This window comes from Chelmon rostratus, chromosome 24 (assembly GCF_017976325.1).
Source record: "Chelmon rostratus isolate fCheRos1 chromosome 24, fCheRos1.pri, whole genome shotgun sequence".
Taxonomy (NCBI): Eukaryota; Metazoa; Chordata; class Actinopteri; order Chaetodontiformes; family Chaetodontidae; genus Chelmon; species Chelmon rostratus.
The window spans coordinates 13,478,453-13,496,834 of NC_055681.1; the positions used below are offsets into that span (position 1 = coordinate 13,478,453).

An 18,382-nucleotide genomic window follows, 5' to 3' on the forward strand; every position below is an offset into this window, starting at 1 on the left:
ATAGATAGATAGATAGATAGATAGATAGATAGATAGATAGATAGATAGATAGATAGATAGATAGATAGATAGATAGATAGATAGATAGATAGATAGATAGATAGATAGATAGATAGATAGATAGATAGATAGATAGATAGATAGATAGATAGATAGATAGATAGATAGATAGATAGATAGATAGCACCTGTGAGCATGGGCCCTGCTGCAGTGGTCAGTTGGCACTGGAACCTGAACATGTGGAGGAACGTTAGACAGCGAGAGATATCGAGATGAGATTCTGCAACCAGTTGCAATCCCATATCTCCACAGTCTGGGACCGAACTCTATCCTCTAAAATGACAACGCTCGCCCCCACAGAGCAGGGTTTATCAGAGACTACCTCCACGGTTTGGGAATGGAGAGGATGGAATCGCCTGCCAGCAATATAGATGAGATATATGATGATGCATGTTCACATTTGAAGCAAACGCTCGTGTACACCTCCACTTAGACCGCTCCCACCATGCTTCCACTTTGCCCCCAAAGAGCAACAGCTCGTACTCTGTTCAAGATCACTCAAATCTGCCGGAGATGCTGCTGATGATGAGAGCTGCTCTCATCTCAGTGGAAGGCTCCTCTTAATGCTGGATATTTTTACTAATCGCTGCAGTCACACACCCGACCTGAGCAAATCTCACTTACAGGAAAGTATTCAGATTAGGCGACCCCAAAGCAAATGTATGGGAGCCTAGACACAACCTGTGCTTGTGATATGAAGAAAATATTGAGTGTGTAGTAACAGAAAAAAATAAATGATAAAAAATTACAGAAAATGATGTCTCGGACAAAGGCAAATTGTTTATTAGTGATGAACATATTCTTGGCATACGTGGAGCATCTGACTGACAGACGATTCATATACCTAGAAATGAATACACACTGGAAAAAGGCATCATTCACAGTGATCATGGTAAACCATGTGTGCAATACATAATCAATACAATGAACATTTGACTGGAATGGTTTGTTTCAAGATGAAATGTGTACAGTGCATTTTACAGGAGAGAGAGGTGGCAGCTGGCAGTAGTTTAGCACGAGAGCACATCATTATATTTCTGGATGATTCAAACAGACATACAAATGATTTCACTGTATTTCACAGATTTGAGCAACCACTGAACCGCAATAGTAAAAACAGATAGATGGTCAAAACAAAGTCCAGGTGAAAAGTCTGGATTTCTTTTTCCAATGCAATCACACTGAATCTCAAGTCTATACAGTTCACACTCTCACACATCACTTCATAACACACAAACAAATGGAGGCCGTGCCAGAATATTTTTAAAAAGTCACCCGTAGGCTTCAATATGCACCGTTAAGGCATGTCGGTTGCTCCTGTGATCAGATTGCCTGCGATTATTTAACACGACGACGCTGGCATGATTAACACGTGAACAGAAAGACAGCGAGTGCATTTGGCACACTGAGAACTCTGTGTTTCACTCTGGTGCTGATTTGCTCAAGAAAGACAAACCAACACGGGGCAGAAAGAGAACCACGTCCATGTATAATCACAGTAAACAGTTTGCATTGCACTACTACACATAATGCACATGCTCACAGAATGTGCTGTTAGTATGGGGATAGATTTAAATTCTACATATTTAAAAGCTGGGACAATATAAAGTGAGGCAGTGGTTATATGTGATTAGTAAGCCCTGGGTAGCGTCTTTCAGGCGACTTTCCAGGATGTGGAGCTATCCCTGTTGGTCTTGTCAGGCCTACTGAAGGCCCGCTAGCTCACAGCTCTTCTTCCACAGCTTGGCTTGGAGCTCGGAGTCGTAGGAAGCGTCGGCGGACTGCCGCTTCTCGCCGTTGTACAGGTAGCAGCCCCCGACCCCCTCCATCTCGGCGGCAGCGGCGGCGTAGATGGAGATGGATGCTCCCTCTGCTGGAGTCTGAGAGGGAAACAGGCCATCAGTTCACTGAATGTTTTTTCTTTGCTTGTTAAAGTATTTTTTTTCAAACTTGAAAGGTCATAAATTGCTCAAATAGATGAACAGTGCCCTTGCGTGCAGAAAAAAGTGCGACCGAAGGCGACCTGCTGTGTTCTGTTTGCTACCAAAGAGCAAAAAAAAGCAACTTGATGCACACTCCTGCTGTTGGACATGAAAAAGGGCAAAAGTTCAGCAGTCTGTGGTCGTATCAGTGACACGGAAATAAGAGGAAATGTTACTACTGCCAGTGCCACACCATGACTGGAGTAAAGAAGGACTGATTGGACATGAAATTATAGATGGCTGAATCACATTTGGTTAAGCAAACTGTGTGGGAAGCCAAAGGGATGTGGCATCAGAGGACGCAGCATCCTTCAGGTATTTTAATGTTATTTCCCTGGACAGCGGCTTGTACAGTGCAAAAAGCCAAATCTAAGTTAGACAAAATATCTTAAATCAAGGAAAATATGATGTTTTTTTTTTGTCTGGTGAGATAAATCTTCTTACCAGGCAGTTTTTATGTCAGACAATTTGTTACTGAGATTTTATCACCGGCTCATAACTGAGGAACATAACTCTTGAAACAGCTGTTGGGTGAACACTGACGAGGACAGAACTGCTTTGTCAAAGTCAGAAATGTGCTACTAGAAGTAGTCGGAATTTGCAAATCAGTGAGAGGAACTAGCATAAATGGACTCAATCAGGACCACCGATACTGGATGCAAAAACTCCCTAATCATGCATATTAATTCCAGAGAGAACTTTCCCATTCACAGACGCCACACGTTCTCTCAAACTGGTCGTGCGTTCTATTCAAGAACAAACCTGTGCGGTTATTGCATGAAGCCCAATATTACTCAGCCATGTCACAGGCAGTATAATATATGCCATTAGAGGAGCATCAAATCAAACCGATAGGACAGAAAATCATTAAAGTTAAATATGGCTGATGGCGCTGATATTTTCTTTCAATGAAACGGATGCACAGGAAATTAAATCCTGCAACTGCTTGCAAATTGTACCGTGCATTAATATTGTGAGGGACACCTTTCAAAGCTATCACCAAAGTGCATTTTTGTCGTACAAAATTAGAATTAGGAAATACCCGCTGACTTTATTATTTGAGGTTTGGTGCCTGATTGGCTTGAGTGTATGCTAATAATCTTCACATCTGAGAGGGAAACATGGCTCCTGTTGAGAGCTTTAAGCCCAGCACAGCCCTCCTGATGGTGCTCAAAGACCTCCCGGATAAACGGTGTCCGCTCGTCCCCTGTCCTACTTTCCTCTACTTTGCCATGCCCACACGCCGTCATGCGATCCCCTCTGACAAGCTAAGGTTTGTTATCCGGATCTGCTTTTAGTTGTTTCATGCTTATCGATGAAGTGGAATATTTTCTTGAGCCTCGGGACCCGACTGCCGGGCCTTTCAAGTGGTCCCAAAACTTAATAATAAAAGGACGGTTAGAAGAGAGGTTATTTTCCATTTGCTCTCGGGAGAGTTTGCTTCTCACTGTCAAAAACAGCCAGACTCACTTATGCTCCATCGCTTTTTTGCAACTGATGTTTTGCTGAAGTTTACAATCCTGCGTGTTTGATATTTCATGCACGATGCTTTTATTGTGGTGCTGTACGAGTACAATGAATCAGTGAAGCTGACTGATCAGCGTGCAGATTCTGCTTTGGTCACAGTCAGAGGAATCTGCCGGATAGCTAACGCTAACCCAAGCTAACAGGCTTCCTGTTGGGATATGGGATATACTGCACATGGAAAACAGCCACGCTCAACTGCCTTGCATGTCAAATCTGAAAAAATGTGATGTTTCATTCATCTTTTTTCATTTTGCAGGAAAAGAAAAACACTAGAACTGCTAATGATCCCCAAACGCTAGGACAGATATTGCAAACAGACGACAACTCATACTCTGAAAAACGTACCCTGAACAGTATCTTGGCCACCGGTTTCTTCAGCAGCTGCGCGAGGGTCCACAGGTTGTTGTACAGCGCTGTGTCCACCATGCCGGGGTCCACGGCGTTGACGGTCACTGGGAAGCCGCCGGCCGTCAGCTGCTCCTGCAGGTGGTAGGTGAAGAGGACCAGGGCCAGTTTGCTCTGGGAGTAGGCGGCATGGGAACTGTAGCATATCCTGTGGACAGAGAGAGGGGAGGGCACGCCAAGTGTGCAGATCTGTCACTGAAATGTGTTTGTCAGCTTCAAACTCAGCCATGACAGGCGATTAAAGGTCAGAGCTGTAAAAAACATGCAGGTGTAAAGAACACACAGGCTGAGTCTAAGATAGAAGAATGAAATCCTGTTTGCCATTGCAGGGAAATTAGGAAAACTACTATTTGCACAGTTGCACAACCATGCGCTGCAACAACAGACTGCAGCACAGCACATTGGGTTGTGGCCAGTCCTGGAACAGGGACGGCACGCTCTCGTGCGCTCACCTTCATCTCGGATTGGACGAAAGCCAACAGAAGACTACACACAACTCTTTCCACAATCCAAGCAGCACGAAACGTGAACTCACAAACAGCTCAAAGTCCACCATAGTTTCTGGCTCCACGTCAGCCAGCTGCCAACCTGAGGACTTTGCCAAAGAGGTTTAAACTAAATACAGACTAATGCTCAAAATAGACTGTTGATTAGGAATGTCAGTAAAGCAGCCTGCATTCTTCTGGAAATAATTATGAGTGATTGTTACAGTATCTGCTTCTCAGTGGTCGACCGATGGCCGATGCTGACATTTAGAGACCAGGCCAGCTGATGGCAGACATATAACTCCAATATCATAGTTGTTTTTCTGCCTCTGATAAAACACAATCTAATAATAACAAATAAGACACAATCTGCTTGAATGTTTATCCTGTATAGCAAGATGTGAAGACGTTTATCCTGGATAGCCTAGTTCTTTATTTTTACTTCACTATTTTTTCTTATATTGTTATTTTGTATTGCATTTTTACCTCCAACTTGAAAAGGTTCATTACTTGAAAGTAGTTTTTGCTCTTTTTTGCATGCCCTTGTGTGTCCACCTTTTTGAGCTGCTGGAACTGCAAATTTCTCTTCGGAGATGAATAAAGTATCCATCTATCTATCCATCTATCTATCTATCTATCTAGTGCACCGAACAACGGCATTTATTAGCAGACAGCAGCATCTGCTTGTTTCTGAAAATGTGCAAATTTCCATGAATTAATAAAAAGTAAATAAAGCAGGACACACATACAAACTCTGATTTGCACTTGCCGCTTGGACACTTTAGTATTTAGAATTTAGTATTTGTGCCACCACCTGGTGGCACGACGAAGGACAGTTCCATGATTTTCATTGTTCCTCTTACTTCTTGTTCAGGTCGTCCATGTCCATGGCTCCTGCGTAGTGTGTGGCAGAGGACATGTTGACGATTCTGGAGCAGCAGCCCTGTCTTCCTGCCCTCTTCAGCTTGTCCAGCAGCAGGTTGGTGAGCAGGAAGTGGCCGAGGTAGTTGAGCACAAAGTGGAACTCATAGCCGTCCTCTGTTTGTTTTTCGGGGACCAACATGGTTCCAGCTACAGGAGGGAATAACAGAGGTACCGCACGCTTCAGTGTACGATGCACAAATTCAAATTATGTTTGACCAACAGCTGAAAATGCAACGCGAGCATGGCCCGTCATGCATGCGCAGAGGCAGTGAACGCTGCCTACCGTTGTTAACCAGGACATGGAGGGGGAGGCCTCTGTCTTTGAACGTCTCCACGAACTGCCGCACTGATTTCAGCGAGGTCAGGTCCACAAAGACAAACTCAGCTGTGGACAGAAAAAGCGCGTTAGCACAGCTTCCAGAGAGCTCTGACAGAGCTCTGATTTCATGCCTCACCAGTTTTTAAAGAAGCATTTCAGAGAGAAGTTGTTTCTGGGAAATCTTTCTGGAAATTCACCTGGAATATTTCTGTGATGCAATGGTGACGAGCAGTTGCTGATTTCAGTCAAAACTTGTACACTAATCAGTACAGAACAGTATTATTGTTCAAGACATCCATGGTCTTCATGCAGGAGCCAGTGGAAACCAATAAAGCTGCTACTTTAAAAGTTACTGCCAGTTAAACCAAAAATTGCCACAATGTTCCAAATTATAATCATTTTTTAGATCCCTGAAGCTGTTGGGTCTCTGCAGATAAAGACTTTTTGTCTGTATCTGCTCTATATGGAAAGTCCTGAGACAACTTAGGTTGTGATTTGGTGCTATATAAATTATTATCATCATCATTTGACAGGTATAATTACTAGTTATTTTATAGATTAAGATTTATATTAAGATTTTATTGTGATGACCTTTTAAAATCTCAGATCAATCATCTCAAGACCCCTGACATGTATTTTGTGACCCTTTGAATGGGCTTGAACCCTGGGTTGAGACATTGACATTGATGAATCAGTATTAACAATCTAAAAAATATCTTTTATAATATATCAGCATGATGGGTACTTTTATTTTGATACTTCTAAGTACATTTTGCTAATATTGACAACAATCAATATTTATGATAATAACTTAAAACTTCTATACTTTCACTATTTTAAATTTAAATGCAGGATTTCTACTTGTAATCGAGCATTTTTACATTTCTTTATTGGTACTTTTAGTAAGCGTGAAGGATCTAAGTAATACTTCCAACACAGGTGATAAAAAAGTGACAGGGTCACAACAAACAGACAAACCTGATGAAGCACCAATGATCCACCGATCAAATGATCCAAATCAATGATATTTTTGAGGTAGAGGACCAAACCGAAATTCAGTGCAGGAGAAACCTCTCATAAGCAACACTGGCAGTCATTCTGAATCATCTTCGCAGGATTGGTCTCCACCAGCTCCTGATAAAAACATCTGGCTCTGCAGCCTCTAAATCAGGCATCTCAAACCGATTCCATAAAGGGCCACGTGCTGCAAGTTTTCATTCCAACCCAGGAGGAACACACCAGGCTGGAATCAATTAATCAGCTGATCTCAGTCGGCTGATAACTAAGTGATCCCTTGATGTTGGTTGGTTGGCCTGATGTGCTCCTCCTGGGTTGGAATGAAAACCTGCAGCCACGCGGCCCTTTATGGAACCGGTTTGAGATGCCTGCTCTAAATGCTCTACTGTGTTCAGCAGCGAGTCTCGAGCCTTGATATGAGCCGTGCTTGTCGGAAGTTAAAAAGCTCCGACGAGCTTAGGGGAACTGCAGAGGTAGTGATAAGGGCGTTTGTCACTAAAGTTTCACATCACATTGACATTTAAAAAACATATGATTTCTGATAGGTATAATAGTTCTAAGTCTGCACTGAGGTTAAAGCTCTAGAAGCTCTCTAAAGCCTGGTACAGTCTCATTTCTCAGCAACTGCAGGAATATTATTCATGACTCACTTGCCACCGCTCGTGGCTTTTACTGAACTAACTGCTCAAGCACCTAATTAGATCAATTAAAACACCCCCACTGCAGCACATTCTGCATCAAACTAATTGAGATGCCTCGCTAGAGAGGGTTAAAGTCGGGTTTGATGTGGGGGCGCGCTGGAGAATGTCGCTGTAAAGAATCACGTGAAAAATCCTGCATAGAATTTAGTAAATCACTGCTCTGATTAGCGCTGTTTCTCACACACAGTCGGACTCAAACAAAGAGGCTTTTGTGTGGATGCCGGCCTATTTGTGCAGCACTCTCTCCTGTGTTTAGAAGGAAGCTCGCTCCACTGGCAGATTTTTCAGGACGTCACGAGCAGGCTGGCCGCCTCCGTGAGTCCCATTTAAGGCCGCTTTCATCAGCGCTGTTCAGTCATCGGCCCTGAGGTCCAGATCAGTGGCATTTTTGCACAAATTCAGTATTTTTCGGCCGCTTTTCAAAATGAAAGGAAATAGGTTAGATCTCTACAGACGCTGGCTGACGACGCGCAGAGCCCTCAGGGGAAGTGTTGAAAGTAAAGAGCTCATTTGAAGTCTTTTCAGAGCAGCTGAGTTCAAAGTTCACACCCATACCCAGAGAGCCCTGTGTTTGAGCCATTTCCTGGAGCTATTTCACAAATTGACAACGTTCCTCTTCTCATTCTGCATTCAAACACCCCAGAAGTCAGACATCTTTCATGCTAACATTGTTTTTTCTTTTAAGAATTCATTTGCTTTTCTTTTTGTTTGTTGTTTTTGGATTATTGCATCTAAGAACTATACTTTTATAATTTTGGGGTACTTTGGTACTTTTTTTGAGTATTTTATTTTACTCTGGTGGTCCATATTGTATTTCAGCTTTCAGGTCCATTATATGAAACAGTACTTTGGACCACTAGACTGAGGAGTTTTGTCAAAAGAAATACTCTCATCTTAATTGTTACTATGAAAGCAATTGAGAAAAAATAAGTTTACCGAATTCCTCCATATCCACAGCTATCAATCTATATTTTCACTAACCCTTGCCCTCTTTGAAAGGATGACACCACGGTCTCTTCAGCGGCCATAAAAAGAGGCTAAACGCTCCTTTAAATGGCAGATATTTCGGACCCAAACATGTTGATTTTCTCTGTCTGTGTCCTACATATATTAGGCCTCTGTGAGTTATAAAAAATGTTCCATCCTGGCTATTCTGTGAACTATGACAGATCATGTATTCGTAGATTAAAAGTGCCCATGCAATAATTTGTGGTAATGCCCCTCCAACCTAGACAGAGGGAGCAACATTTCGCATTTGCCTTGAACAGATCTGTCACGTTAACTGTCAGCTCCTGCTCTGGAGCGTCCTGCTGTGGTGACGGTGCCAGGATGCCAGCTGGAGGCTGCACAGTGCCAGTCTTAACAAGATAAAACCATCTGGAAAAGACATGTGCATGCACGGCACGCGTGTACGCATCTTTAAGTAACAGTTGCTGAAAAGCTGCCGCATGTCTGGGTCTATAATTTGCACACTGTCATATTGTGCTGCCATGACTGAAGATGTGAGCTCCCCATGAGGATGGTGTGAAGCAGAAATATGTCTTTTAGAGAATGCTTTTCCTTGCAGAATATAAAAACATTGCTTGAGGCTAGTTAAAAAAAATGAATTGAAACCATATATTTGTGTCAAAATTATGTCTTAACGTATACACATACAGTATATTGAAGTACATAATACTTCAAATCTGCAGTTCATCGATAAATACTGCAGGATAAGCTTTGGTTAGGAGGTTCTTGACATTTTGTACCAGACTATGTCAGCGTAAGGTTTTGTTTTGGCTCAAAAAGTGCTAAAATAGCAGATGTGAGTAAAGAGAGAGAGAGACGGAGGCAGACAGGTGATTACCTTTCCCTCTGCTGCCCTCTTCTTGAATCATCCTGACGGCCGCTGCACCCTCTTCTTTCTCGTTCCCAGCTGGAGATGATGGAGATCAGAGAAGCTTGGTGGGCGGGCGTCCAGCAGATATCCATTTCAACTCAATCCAACTGCCGCCACTGACTCAACAAGACTGGCTAAAGCTCAGGTCATCTCTGTTTATATGTGGCACAGAACATGTAATCACAAAGCATCGACTGGGGGTAGTTTCTGCTGTTTGATTCAAATGTAAGACCATTACCTCAATCAGTTCAATGGGATTTAGTCTGATGGGGGTTAAGGTGCAAAGTGGCAGATCCTCCAGAGGCTACTGGTGGATCTGTCACACTCATTGGTCATCTACTCGACACATGTGCACCAACTTTAACATAAATTCTTCTATACATCGTAAAAACATTAGGACACAAACCACAAATAGCAGTAGCTCAAATTAGCCACCAATCAGGAAAATTAGCATTTAAAATTTTCCAAATCCCCAAAACAGAACGTTGTGTATTAGGCCCCTTTGTTGAATCTGAAAATAAAAACTGGATTTTGCACAATTAATGCTGCATAAACCCGTGTCTTCTTTTTGACAGCAGAGAAATGTAATAACCTGCATATGATCTGGCTAAAGGCATATGATCGGACAGGAGCCTACCTATGACAACATGCATGCCCAGGTTTGCCAGGTGTCTCGCTGTCTCAAAACCCATTCCTCTGGTCCCCCCAGTCACAATGGCAACCCTTCCATTTTGCTTGGGCAGGACTGTGCAGGAGGAGAGAGGGGACCACATGAGTGGTGTTAATAACAGGTAGGATTTAATGCTGTGGCATCACAGGCGCTGCTCAGATCCTGACCTTGCAGGGAGGAAGGACTCTTGAGACTTATTAGCAGCAGTTTGTGTGTTAGATAAAATGCTGCCGCACAGCATTTAAAGCAAGAGGCCAATCAGTCCAGGTCAGAGTCTACAGGCTTTACAATCAAATGTGGACTGACATGGACCAGAACAGAAGGGTAAACAATGTGGACTATGCTAGGGCCAGAAGGTCTAATCTGTAAAACAAGAGTTGATTAATACGACTAAATCTGTTGCCCAATGTTAAAGATGAACAAGTGCAAATGTATTTACATCAAACAGTCAGGCAAATGTGGAAAACAAGATCTTTACTTCAATAAAGCTCCTTTACATGATCGTTTGCATGCGCCATTGTTCTGCAGAGCAAGACATTTTCAAAGTTTGTCCGTCGCTAATGCTGAAATATCTATATGCAGTAGGTGTTCACAAAATACATCCCAATCCCAACTAAAAAAGTTGAATCATTGAGCCTGAAAAGAGAAATTCGGAGTGCAACAGAAAAGGCCAAAAAGGCAGAACAGAGCTTACAACGCACTGAGCAGCTGTTAGTAGGAGGCAGAGATAGTGACAGACAACACAATGATTATTCTATTATCATCACAATTCTTTTAGTCGTTGATTACAGATTTGTTGGATCCAGTATGAAGATATCAGTTCTGTTTCAGTGAACTACATTTTCTGGACAGATTTCGGCTGAAAAAAAAAAAAAATACAACTACCATGATGAAGTAAAAATGTGACATCAACCATAGCAGTTTTCCTTTCTTTCTGAGATAAGAACAATTGTTTCAATTGAACTTTTGCACGTCAAGTATAGAATCAGGAGGTGGTTAGCCTAGCTTAGCATTAAGGCTGGAAGCAGGGGAAAACAGCTAGCCTGGCTTTGCTCAAAGTAGAAACGTAGAAAGACCTCTAAAGCTAATCACTAATTAATGCAATGTGACTTATTTGCATTAGCGCATGCTAACATCAACATGCTAACAATGACTTACTTAATATTTAATAATATTTATTATCTGATTTAGTGTGTCAGCATACTATTATTCCATAAATAGCACTAACACAGAGTAAGTCTTTGACCAGGTGATGGCACTAGATAGAAGGTCAGAGGATCATCAAAGTCATTAGCTTCCATCCTTTGGGGAACATGGATCCATGTAAAATCTTTCACGCCAATCCATCCAAAACTTGACATATTTAGTTTTGGACCTAGCGCCACTTGGCTAGCATGGCTTAAAATAACAACGCATGGTTTTGTGGGAGCGTTGGAGCTATTTCTTGAGCAACAACAGCTAAATAGTTGTTTTTCATATTTCCATATATGGATTAAACAAATGGGAGTTAACTAGTGGGCTTTGAAGGCATGCGTTGCTGGACAGGCACAGGCCGGCCGTTTCTCCTGTTTCCAGTCTTTGTGCTCGCTGGGCTAAACATGTCCTGGCTTTAGCTCTGTGCTTAAAGCAGAGGCATGAGATTGACGACAATCTCCTCACCTCACTCTCAGAAAGAACACAGATATGGAGTTTTCCGCCAAAGTATTACGCGATTCTTTTAAAATCAGCCGATGAGAGAAAACAGGACAAACCATTTTCATGCAGGTTATTGTCTTGAACTTAAAAAACTTGAAGACAGGTTTGGAGGTCCATTACATGTTCATAATGCTGTATGCAGGGAATAAAGTCATTAGAATTTGACGTTTGACGTTTTGCTATCACACAGTCATTCAAGTGGCTGACCCAGACAACAGTTTCCTTCCCAAACATTCTCCAAATCATCCTCACAGGGTTCAGGCTCAAAGTAGCCTCGCGAGTTCTCATACAAGAAGACCTGCTGATCGACTAAAGATGGAGCTAAACGATTCCTTTTCCCGCACAGAACAGTGCCGGACGAGCTGAACAGCCTGTGACAAGGTACACTCATGGCAGGGACGCACCAGTACTTCTGCAGCACCTTTGGGAGGGTGGGGAACAAGGGCGCATGACTCGACCACCACAGTAAAGGGTCTTCATTCAGGCCTAGGACTCGTTGTGATTTGTAGTTGCTCAGCTCCTCTACTACTTGTGCATGCAGCTCCTCCTGGCTCTGGTCTGCATCAGACTGGCAAAATATGGCAGCCAAAGGGTTGTCTTGGGTTGCACTGCTGGCTGAAGATTCTCTTAGAGGCGTCTGCTTTTTGCTCGGTGGCTCCTCAGATACCAAAGAGAAATCATCTAGGCATGCTCGCTCAGCAGTTTGCTTCTCAAGGATTGCTTTCGCCTCTTCGATGATGTTATCCTCAACTTTGGAGCGTTCCTGAGTGGACAGGAAAGGCAATTTCTTGTACCGAGGATCGAGGAACGTAGCAATGTTGAGGAACGTTGAAATTTCTTGTGATAGTTGCGAATTCTGTGAATAGGTGCTTGATAGGACCTTTGAGATAACCTCTTTGGTCATGCTGATCTCTTTGAGGTCCCCTTCCTTGACCTTGAGGGTGTTGTTCAACAGCATGTGAAGTACAGGCCTAACCATGCTAATGGTTGGATACCTGCAAGAAGTTATCATGTTTGTCACAACTTTAAAAGGCTGGAGGACTTCAGTCAAGCCCTCCAACAAGGCCCAGTCAGAACCATCAAAGCTGAAATGGTGGTTGCTGGAACTGTCTATAAGTGTTGCAGTTACAGCAACCTGTTGCTCTTTCAGTCTTTGTAACATTGCCAACGTGGCCAACCAAGACCTGCACCTGTCTGTGACGAGTGCACACTGAGTGAGGCCATGCTGCTTCTGTTTATCCCTCAGCAGATACATTGCTGGTTCTCTAAAATGATCAACAAGTTTGCGGCAACATCCCAGAAAGTTGTCGACTCCCGGCAGCTGGAAGGCTTCATCCATTGCACGATTGATGGTATGTCCAAGGCAAGGCATTTCCACTGACAGTTCCAGGAGAGAGCATGCTTTGACGATGTCCACCGAACCATTTGTGGTGGCACCGCTGACTTTATGAGTTATCCCCCATTCAACGAAGGCTTCATACATCGCTCTGGTGATGTTCTCGGCTGTGTTGTCCTCTTGTACTTCAAAAGTTTTTAGGCACTTGTTGGTCATAGAGAAGCCAGTTGTACTGTTGTAATTAACTGAATGCATAGACAGTGAAATGTATGTTCTATTCTGGGTTTGGCTTTGCCAAAGGTCTGTCGTAACACCACAGTTCACAACCCCAGTAAGCTCACTAAAGACCATGTCCCGGGTACGGCAATACATCTGAGGAAGCATTTTGACTACCAAGTCACTTTTGCTTGGTGGAGAGTAGCCAGGATCAATGGTACTCATCAAGGTCTTGAAAGTAGGCTCTTCAACTACAGATGCAGGATACAAACCCTCGCAGACGAAGTTGATGACAGCAGCAGTCAGATCATTGTGTCGTCTGTTTTCGTAGTCTAAGCTCTGCCTTAAGTTTGTGTCCTGGGATTGTTGCTGAACATGTAGACCTGAAGGCTCAGTCTTTATCCTGGAGAATGCCGTGGCGAATGCCTCGCGCATCTGATCTGTGTTGCTCTTCACAAACTCACTGAACTCTACGGGGTGGTTCTTTTCAAGGTGGTACGACAGATTGGAGGTGTTTCCGGAATAGGCGATTTGACTCATACATACGCGACAGTATATCCGTTTCCAGTGCAATATGCAGCCATCTGCATCTGTGTCAAAGCCGAAGTATTTCCAGACTTTGCTTTTTGCCCGTGGGTGTGCAACCAGATTGAGGCCAGAGCATGAAGGTCCTGAACTTTTAGCCTCCATTGGTTCCTTCAGTAAGCAATCCACTTGGATGCCTTCACTTATTGAGTACCTAACAAGAATAGTGAAATAAAGAATTGAGGATATTGATAAAAACATTTTAGATATCTGTGATGCTACCCTGAGACGGTATTGTAAAATCTTTCAGCTATGTTTACATAGACAAGACAGACAAGAAATCAGATTACTGCACTGTGAGAAATCAAGTTAAGGCAGGAAATGAAATGACTTTCACCTTGCTGCAGTCTGATGTGATCTCTAAAAACTCTGTTCACACGTGATGCAACAATGTTTCCTCTGCCGAGTCCATTATTTTTTATCTTTATTATCATTTTCTATATTACTTCTCTGAATGCAGTCTTACTCTTGGGAAGGAAGTTTCAGCTTTACTTCATGTCCAAGGATTGATTTATGTTTCACAATGATGGTATGAAAGCGTACATGTTATCTTTTGTTGGCTACAGGATTTTCATTAAACACATGACTATGTTTAAAAAAGAATAAAACCACAGTCGAGACTGGAAGGAGCCAAACATCGCTGCTCTGGTCTCTATAGGCTGAAATATACAGGCATGTGAAAAAATTAGGACACCTCATGAAATCCTGTGTATTTTAAAATATATTTGGACATATGGGTATTTAATGTCAATTTTAATTAAACTGAGGGATCCAAGTAATATAACTAAACAATAAAAAAATAAGAAAAGCCTGTTTAAAACTTTCTGTAAAATTTAATTAAAAAATAATGCAATTTCTGGTGAGGAATAAATTAGGACACCCCCCTATATTATCCCTCTTAAAATGTTGCAAATCCCAAACAGGTGCATCACGTCAGGTGCACATGATTAGTACATCGTTACCCAGCATTTGAATGGAGCCTTGCCCTATTTAAACCTCAAATTTAGTTTGGTGTGGCCCTGACAGTTGGTATGTTGAGGTGAGCGCCATGGTGAGGTCTAAAGAGCTTCCTGATGCCCTCAGAAAGAAGATTGTGGCCGCTTACGAGTCCGGTAAAGGATTTAAAAAGAATTTAACATCAGCCATTCCACCATTCGCAAAATTATTTACAAGTGGAGGACATTTAAAACAACTGCCACCATGCCAAGATCTGGCCGTCCGAGCAAGTTTACCCCCAGAGCAGAACGCAAGATGCTCAAAGAGGTCCTGAAAAATCCTAAAGTGTCATCAAGGAAATTACAGCAGGTTCTGGCAACTGTCGATGTGAAAGTGCACGACTCTACCATCAGAAAGAGACTGCACAAGTGTGACTTGCATGGGAGGTGTGCAGGGAAGAAACCTTTGCTCTCTAAAAAAAACATCAAGGCCAGACTGAAGTTTGCCAGAGAGAACATAGACAAAGACCACGACTTCTGGAATGAGGTTCTTTGGACAGATGAGTCTAAAATTGAATTATTTGGACACCAGAACAGAAGACATGTTTGGCGTAAACCAAATACAGCCTTCCAAGAAAAGAACCTCATACCAACTGTAAAGCATGGAGGGGGCAGTGTCATGGTTTGGGGATGCTTTGCTGCAGCAGGACCTGGCCAACTCACCATCATAGAATCCACCATGAATTCTACTGTGTATCAGAGGGTGCTTGAAGAAAATGTGAAACCATCTGTCAAAAAATTAAAGCTGAAGCGTAACTGGATACTGCAACAAGACAATGACCCAAAGCATACCAGCAAATCCACCAAGGACTGGCTAAAAAGGAAGAAGTGGAGAGTCCTGGAATGGCCAAGTCAAAGCCCTGATCTTAATCCCATCGAAATGCTGTGGGGTGACTTGAAACAGGCTGTACATGCAAGACACCCCTCAAACATCTCACAGCTGAAAGAATTCTGCATTGAGGAGTGGGCCAAACTTTCTCCTGATCGATGTCAGAGACTGGTAAAAGGCTACAAAAAGCGTCTCGTTGAAGTCATATCAGCCAAAGGGGGCAACACTAGCTACTAGGGGGTAGGGTGTCCTAACTTTTTCCTCCATTGAAATACATACTTTATTTTTTTTTCTTTTTTTGGATTTGTCAAACAATGTTCATTTTTGTTGTTAAATTGCAATCAAATCACTTTCTTTTTGAAAAATACATAAAAACATGACTGGATATTGGTATGTGTACCATTTCTAAATAAAGAGCTGATTATTTAATGGGGTGTCCTAATTTTCTCATATGCCTGTATATGCCTCTCAAACCTCTGACCAAACCCAGCATCACAAGTTAGGTGTGGTCAGACATGGTTTGTCATGCTTGTGACCACACTTGGCTGTGATAGAACATGGTATCATAGTGACACAGTTTAGCTTATCATATAAATCACTTAATATGTGAAGGTGAAAATGAAGACGGAGAGACATAAACTTTCAGCTTTAATTTTGCATACAGGATTTAAAAAACTTGAACTCCTGATCTGCAAATATTTTGTCCCTAAACAACAACACTGATAAATAAAACCAACTAAAATAAAAAGTGGGATTTTTCAGTCAAGCTTTAATTTATTTATCATGGCGTGGGACATTCCACAAACAGCTATTAATAGGAAGACTTTTGGAAATACCCTTTCTGTGCAACTGCCTGCATTCTTTGAGAGATTAGAGAGTAAATCTCAAGGCTGCAGACACAATCATCTTTGTCTTAAAGTGCAACGCAACAGTAATTTCCCACTCTACTGTCACATGCTTTACTAAAATATTCCTTTTGGTTTAATGGCTTAAATTGAAATGACATGCTCAGAATACTATCACTCAAAACACCCAATTGTGGAATTGGTAATTTTGAACTTAAGGTCCACTCAGTAACATTTTCCCCTAGCTTTTAATCACATCTCATGGTCTTGGGCGCTAATCAGTTTAAAGTCAACTTTAACTGGACAAACTCTAGAGAGTCTCTGGAACAGAGGGGGCCTTGAGTGAAGATGATTTTATCAAACTACTGCTTCAGTTACAGGACTTTTAAAGGCAGGATTCTAACTAAAAACATTTTTAGAATATCAACTTATGTTCTTATAGCGCACTTATTCAGTAGACGTGAAAAGAAATTACTCACGAGCTTGTGCTGCTCTATGTCAGTCAAAAAAAAGGCTATTCATTCTAGAAATTTCCATTAATCAAATAAATGACTGTGATCGACAAGGAACTAATTTGTTATAAGGTTTTTGTTTATGACATGTAAAGAATTTGGTCTTTGGTGCTTTCTGCATCACTTTGATGACTTAATATGTGATTTTGCTTGCATTCACCTTATTGTGATACATCTAAATATCAGAAAATATCCTTATTAATATTGTGAAAGTATTTTGACCATAGCAGGGTCACCAAGCATTTTCACCGCTACAAACTACTGCTGTGGTCAAGCCCATTAACCATGGCTTATACAGGTTTTTATATGTTGGCGGACACACAAAGATGTTTGAATCATGATGAATGAAACTCACCTTTCGGCCAGCATCTGCCTGTAGACCACTTTTCCACAAACTGTGGGTTTTAAAGATCATACAAAATGGACAATATGCAGCATGCATTTGGCAGCATTTCTTCCCAAACTAGCCGACTTTTTTCAGCTTTGCTTCACGCTGTTACCTGTCGTGATTTTGCTGGGAGATTATAACAAACTATATCGAGCGAACCACTGCTCAAACTAAACTTGAAATTATTGGTTAATCGCCTGTATGCCGACCTGACCACTGTCATTCAAAACAGTCATATCTCCGGTTTCGTCAACGACATTTTAGTCGAAAAATGACAGAAATTTATTTGAAACTGTCACATTTCTAAAGAGATTTCGGCATGCAAAGGATGAATGGTTGACACTGGGCTATCATAACCTTAAAAACACAGAGATTAGCAGACCGTAACACACATTTAGGAAAAATAAATTGACCAGACCTGGTAGCGTAAAAGATCTGTTGAACATCTGATAGAGAAGAACCTTCATTCCGCATAAATACAGCCTGACAAGAGGCACCAAAACTCTCAGCAGCCACATCTCTCTGCTTCCGACCGAACAACTTCCGAGTCCAGCTGTGCTTCACGTTAATGAGTCCGGCTCGCAGCCTGCATGTTATTTGTAGCACGCGTGGTTCCGCCCCCAAGAAAACTGCGTCAGAAACTGCTAAAAATGGTGCGGATTAACTGTTAAGATTAACTGTTAAGACAAGAAATCTTATTTTGAGATTGTAAAGGAGTTGACGAGCCCCCCCTCGCTAAGGGGAAGAAACCACACACAGGCATATTGACTGTAAAGTTGACTGAACATAGATCAAACCAGGAAGTTTGTTTTTGTTGCGGTGTGCTTTTATTTTGGTGAACTCAATCGAACGGCCTCTCTTCGAGATCTACTTCCGGGGGCGTGTTTTCATTGAGCGCACATGTGAGGGTGCAGCCACAGGACACAAGCAGCTGTTCATAGCCGTGTTGAGGCTGAGTGGAGTGATCAGGGAAGAGAGAGAGGAGGAGAGAAAGGAGTTTTGGCTTTTGTTT

General features: G+C 42.2%; 1 protein-coding gene across 3 annotated transcripts; it reads right to left on the reverse strand.

The window, feature by feature from the left end:
* Positions 1-827: 827 nt before the first annotated feature.
* Positions 828-17,901, reverse strand: dhrsx (dehydrogenase/reductase (SDR family) X-linked). Of its 3 annotated transcripts, XM_041966403.1 has the most exons (7): positions 17,789-17,901; positions 9,937-10,044; positions 9,267-9,335; positions 5,667-5,768; positions 5,323-5,530; positions 3,915-4,122; positions 828-1,940 (listed from the first exon to the last, which is right to left on the reverse strand). In XM_041966403.1, exons 1-7 carry the CDS (start codon positions 17,886-17,888, stop codon positions 1,764-1,766), a joined length of 972 nt encoding a protein of 323 aa, XP_041822337.1. In that variant the 5' UTR covers positions 17,889-17,901; the 3' UTR covers positions 828-1,763. The 3 variants fall into 3 exon arrangements, 2 of the variants coding, with proteins under 2 accessions (XP_041822337.1, XP_041822335.1); XR_006008028.1 differs by lacking the exons at positions 828-1,940; positions 3,915-4,122; positions 5,323-5,530; positions 5,667-5,768 and having other exon boundaries at positions 9,298-9,335; positions 9,937-13,955; positions 17,789-17,896; XM_041966401.1 differs by lacking the exons at positions 828-1,940; positions 3,915-4,122; positions 5,323-5,530; positions 5,667-5,768 and having other exon boundaries at positions 9,308-13,955; positions 17,789-17,896.
* Positions 17,902-18,382: the final 481 nt, after the last annotated feature.